At 58.8% G+C, this 5,000-nt stretch overlaps 1 protein-coding gene across 1 annotated transcript in view; it reads right to left on the bottom strand.

Moving 5' to 3' along the window:
* The window catches only part of UNCX (UNC homeobox), a 4,175-nt gene extending 729 nt beyond the window's left edge, over window positions 1–3,446 (bottom strand). Inside the window, exons 1-3 of the mRNA XM_059862012.1 lie at window positions 3,197–3,446; window positions 1,879–2,054; window positions 1–288 (exon numbers count right to left, since the gene is read on the bottom strand). The exon at window positions 1–288 is cut by the window's left edge and continues 729 nt beyond it. Coding sequence (XP_059717995.1) covers window positions 1–288; window positions 1,879–2,054; window positions 3,197–3,446 — 714 coding nt within the window. The remainder of the gene's footprint in view (window positions 289–1,878; window positions 2,055–3,196) is intronic.
* Window positions 3,447–5,000: the final 1,554 nt, after the last annotated feature.

The raw sequence follows: 5,000 nt of genomic DNA, 5'->3' as shown, positions 1-5,000 counted from the left end.
GGCGGGCGAGAGGCCTCCCCCGCCGCCGCTGTCGCTGTCGGAGCTGGGCGTGCTGTGGAGGGAGAGGGCGCTGGGAGAGTGCGGGTGGCGGCTTTGGCTTTTGAGTAGCTTCTTCTCGTGCTTTCTCTTCTTCTTCTCCATCTTCTCCAGCTCCTTCCGGGCGATCTCCTCGGGGTCCATGGGCTCCCCGCTGCACGTCGTGGGGTGGGAGTTGTGAGCCGGCCGCCCCGGGCCCTTCTTCGTGTTCTCTTTCTTTCTCCATTTGGCCCGGCGGTTTTGGAACCAGACCTATACACCGAACAACGAGAAGCAATTAACACCCAGCGCACCGGCCCCCCATGGTGGCCAGGGCGGAGGGAGGGGGGCGGAGGGGAGAAGCGCAGCTCAGGCCTCCCTCGTCCACCCCCTTCGAGGCGCCGGCAGCCCCCCTCCAGGACCGGGGCCTCTGAGAAACGGAGAGCAGGGGAATGGGCAGGAAAAGACATCCACACTTCTTTAAAAGCGCAGGGAAAAAAATAAAAAGCAAGAAGGGGGTGCACACTCACGCACACACACGCTGCACCCTGCCCGAACTGGCGCCACGGGGAGGGGAAGGGATTCCACAGCTCCCCAGCTCTTCCCCGTGGCCGAGGGGTGCAGAAGCACCGATCGCTGGCCCGATTCCCCCGCAGCAGCACGCAAAATGCGATAAACACCGCACAATAAGCAGCTGGAAGTGAGGGGGTGAGGGGGGGACACGACGGACGGTGCCTCGCCCAGACGTGCGGAGTTCGACCCCCTGCTCCTCCCGGGAGCCCGAGCAGAGGAGCTGGATCAGCCCAAAATGGGGTTTGGTTGGGTTTGTTACAGATAGATAGGAGAGAAATTAAATTAATTTAAAACCTCTCCGCTCCGGCCCTGCTCCCGCCTGCCTTGGTAGGTCCCCAGTGTCCCCGCAGCCCGCGGGCACATGCGTTCCTCCTCGCCCCCTCGGGGCTGCTGGCAGCGCCTGTCCCGGCCGGACCACGACCCTAGCTCGGGAGCACCGCGCCAATCCCGGTGCCCGATGCCGGCTCCTTCCCCGGCCGGGCTCCGCAGGCTCCCCGAGCACGGCGAGAGGCGGCTCTGGGAGCCGGCGCGGGAGGGAGAGCGGCTGCAAAGACACGGTGAAGCAAAGACCGCGGACAACGGCGCTGCCTCATCCCGGGGGGCCCGTCCCCGGCTCCCGGGGTGGATTTAAGGACGAATTCCCCGCACACGCAGCCCACGCGAAGCCGCCCCCGCACGGCCGCGGGTTCCGGCGAGATGCGGGGCCGCAGCTCGGCCTCGCCGCCCGCTCGCAGCCACCGCGGCACTAAACAGCATCCCGAGATCCAAAAGCTACCCCGCATCCCCCCATCCATTTATTTTTTTGGAAGATCCACTGAAGCAGATGGGCGCTTCCCCTCCCCGTCCCGCACCGCCAAGGGCCTGAGCAGCTCGCTAAAATTAAGTTTTACAAGTTTCACTTGCTCTCGATGCATCTACGAGCTTTATTGACATTCTCCAGCATACCCTGGCTCGTGATTAAGCCTCATATTTGCATGCTAATTTTCTCGCCCTTGACTCATTTAAGAAAAATGTTTACAGTGGAAAAACATACTAAAAAATGTTAGGGGAAGCCAGGCTGGGTTGCTACTCTTCTCGTTTTGTAAGATTAAAAAAAGTAGGGTAATAATAATAATAATAACGATAAAATAAGACAGCCAACAGCAGCGCAAGGCAGGGAACAAAAGGGCCGGGAGGCTGCGGCCCAAGCACACAGGGCCCGTCCCGGAGCGGGGTCCGAGGGGCCTCCCCGGGGACTGCTCGGCGCAAGGAGAGGGCAGGGGGGGGAAAGGAGGGGGACACGTTTTTTACCTGCACTCTGGACTCCACCAAGTCTAGCCTGAGAGCCAGAGCCTCTCGCATAAACACGTCCGGGTAATGACTCTCATTAAACGCCTTTTCCAGCTCCTCGAGCTGCCAGCCAGTAAAATTGGTGCGGGTTCTTCTTCTTTTACAGCCAGGACTTTCCTTGTCCGGGTCACCCGAGTCTGAAAAAGCAGAAATACCCTCAGGTCCCTGGGAGACAGGCCTTCTCCCCCCCTCCCTGCCATTCACAGGAGCCTTTTAACTTTTGTGCTCGGTAGCGTTGGTAAAAGAGCGGGATTATTCACACACCTGCGCTAAAAATGGGGAGGAACCCGATCTGCCCTCGCCTCCTCCGAAAATGTACTTTACAGAACATTTATTCCTGAAGGAAGCTCTCCACAGGCACTCAGCTGGCAGAGAGAGAGAGAGAAGTTCCAATATTTGCTCCAACCACCAAAGGTTTCATTAAAAAATTAAAAATAAAAATAAAAGCCTCCCCCCTCTTTCCCTTCCCCAGCCCCTCCGGAGCACCTGCGTGGGTCACAGCTCACGGACCGTTCCACGCGGGACCCCGGGTGCAGGGCGGCCCCTGGGCCTCCCGCAGTCCCCCCGAGCACGGGCGGGCGTGGGGCTGGGATGTTCGCAGCCTCTCCGAGTACCTACAGCTCCAGGCTGGGGATTTTCAGCCCCGGCTGCACCTCCCCTAATGTTTTCTGCCAGGTGTGGAAATTAAGAAAAACCATAATAATAGTAATAATTATAATAATTTGTGTTTAGTTGAGGTGCAGTGTGGGGCAGCTCCAGGCTTAACCAGAAGGATGTTGGGGCGACAGAATGTTTTAGTAGCTGAACAATAGCGGTGCCACAGGCCGGTGGGGAGGGAAGGAGGGAGAACGCTTCCCTTTGGTTAAATCGTATTAAAAAATAATTATTACCCCTCTTCATTTCCCAAACCCCAGTGATCCCCATTATGATTTTTATTATTATTATCTTTTAATGGTATGATCCGAGCTGCCGCACGATGAACTTTGGGGGAAGGCACCGGGCCGGGCCCGCTATTGTTCAGGGCACACGCGTGGCCCTGCGCCGCTGGGAGCGGGGAACGCTCCCGGCGCTCGGACCGGAGCCGTCCGCCCCCTCGGGGGGCCAGCACAGCCGCCTACCCTCCCCCCCGAGACACCCCAAAATCCGCAGATGAGGACAACGGGGCTACGGGGGTGCGGTGCTGCTCTTCCTCCGCGCTGACACGCTCCGGGCGGGGAGCGGCGGTCGGTGGCGAGGTGGGGGGGCTGGGGGGACACCCGCGACACGGGGCCGCTCCTACCTGCGAGCTTGAAGGGCTGGCTGTCCCCGCTCACCCCGCAGCCGGAGGGGATCAGCGGCGCCGGGTTGACCACAGAGGCGGCGCAGGAGCCGCTCAGTAATCCATCGATGGAGAAGGGCACGGAGGCGGCCGCCGACTGCAGCTGGTGCCCGGCCAGCTCGTAGACGTGGTGGTGCCCGAGCGGGTAAGGGAACCCCACCATCCCCCCGAACTGGGCATGAGGATGCTCCAGGATGCGGCTGTCCATCATGGGGGCGGCTCTAGGGCGGGGGGTGCCGGCGGGGCTGGGGGCGCTGGCGGCGGGGCGGCTGGGGCCGGGGGTGCTGCTGGCGGAGGAGGCGGCGCGGCGAGGGGCTCATGCTGCAGGGCGCCGGGCGCTTTAACTTTATCAACATCAGGCTCCCAATAATTAGCTCAGGCTGGGGGAATTTGGGACCAATAAGAAACGTTAATCGGTCCTGACGTCAGAGACGTGCCAGTGTGGGGAGCAAACGTTTTCCATATCGATTGCTAATTATACCTGACATCCAGCCTCAATAAACAATATCAGAGCTGTCACAACACGACGAGGGGGGCTTTGATACGAACTCCAGCCCGAGGAGGGCGGCGGGGGCCGGGCGGGCAGGGGGTGCGGCGGGCAGGGGGGGGCGGAGGGGAACGCGCGGATCTGCCTGATACCCGGTTAAATACTAAACAGTCGGAGTTACACACACACGGCCTCCCCCCCACCCCCCCCACCCCTCCAACCCACCCTCTTCCCCCTTGTCCCCTCCCCTCGCCAAATCACTAATAGATTTCCCTTTAAAACATTCACCAGCGTGTTGTGGGGATTTTTCACCAGAAATGCTCTACTCTCTGAACCTTTAAAGTGATGTTGCTCCAATTACAGAGAGACATTGAGCGGCAAATAGACTGATCCAATAATAGGAGATTCATCATCCGCTCTTTCCAGAGCTGTCACATTGAATTTAAAACTACAAGCCTTTTCATCTCCTCTCCGGCTCTATAACAGGGGAGAGGGGAGGGGGGCAGAGGGAAAAAATGGGGGGGGGAAGGAAAGGAAGGAGAAAAAAAATGAAAAAGGAAGAGCCGTTTACAGCGTTTAGGAGGAGATTTGAGCATATCAATCGAAATCATAATTAATGCAATCTCCTATCGATTCGGCCACGGACACCCCTCCTCTCCAGCAGTCACCACAACCTTTGAATTGTGAGCGCAGCCACGACCAGAAGCAGCCTCTGATCGCTAAAGAGGAGGCCAAAAACTAGTACTACTAATAATTTTTAAAAATCAAACCCGAACAAAGTTCCCATCCCTACATTCCTCCCATTTCACCTTCCCCCCTTCTCCGCTGGAGCACACCCCACGCTTCATCCCGCCAGTCACCCACAGCTCCCAAACAGCCGCCAAACTGCTCCTAATTCAACTACGTCTCCATAGAAGTTTTCACCCAGATAAAACATTCCTAGATTCCCCCGGTGAATAATTTAAGGGACGGTTCTCCGGCAAAGCGCGGGGCTGGGGATCCCCAGTTTTGTGCCCTCTCCCGGTTAGAGGAACACTTCCCAAGCTCTCAGGAGAGAGGAAGAGGGGGCACTTCCCAGCCCCTCCCATCCCGAGCCCTCTGTAGCGGAGCTGGCCGTCCCCTGGGCCGGGGGACCCAACCTGGCGACCCCCGGGAGGGTGAGAAGAGGGGCGCGGGGAGAAGCAGCGTTTGCGTTTAACAAAGAGCAGAGGGAAAAGGGCCGGGCCGGGCAATCAGGGGAAACTCTTTAAATCTTCCTGGGAGGTTCGTGCGGAATTA

The sequence above is a fragment of the Haemorhous mexicanus genome, chromosome 17 (assembly GCF_027477595.1).
Source record: "Haemorhous mexicanus isolate bHaeMex1 chromosome 17, bHaeMex1.pri, whole genome shotgun sequence".
Classification (NCBI taxonomy): Eukaryota; Metazoa; Chordata; class Aves; order Passeriformes; family Fringillidae; genus Haemorhous; species Haemorhous mexicanus.
This window is presented reverse-complemented; position numbering and strand designations above follow the sequence as displayed.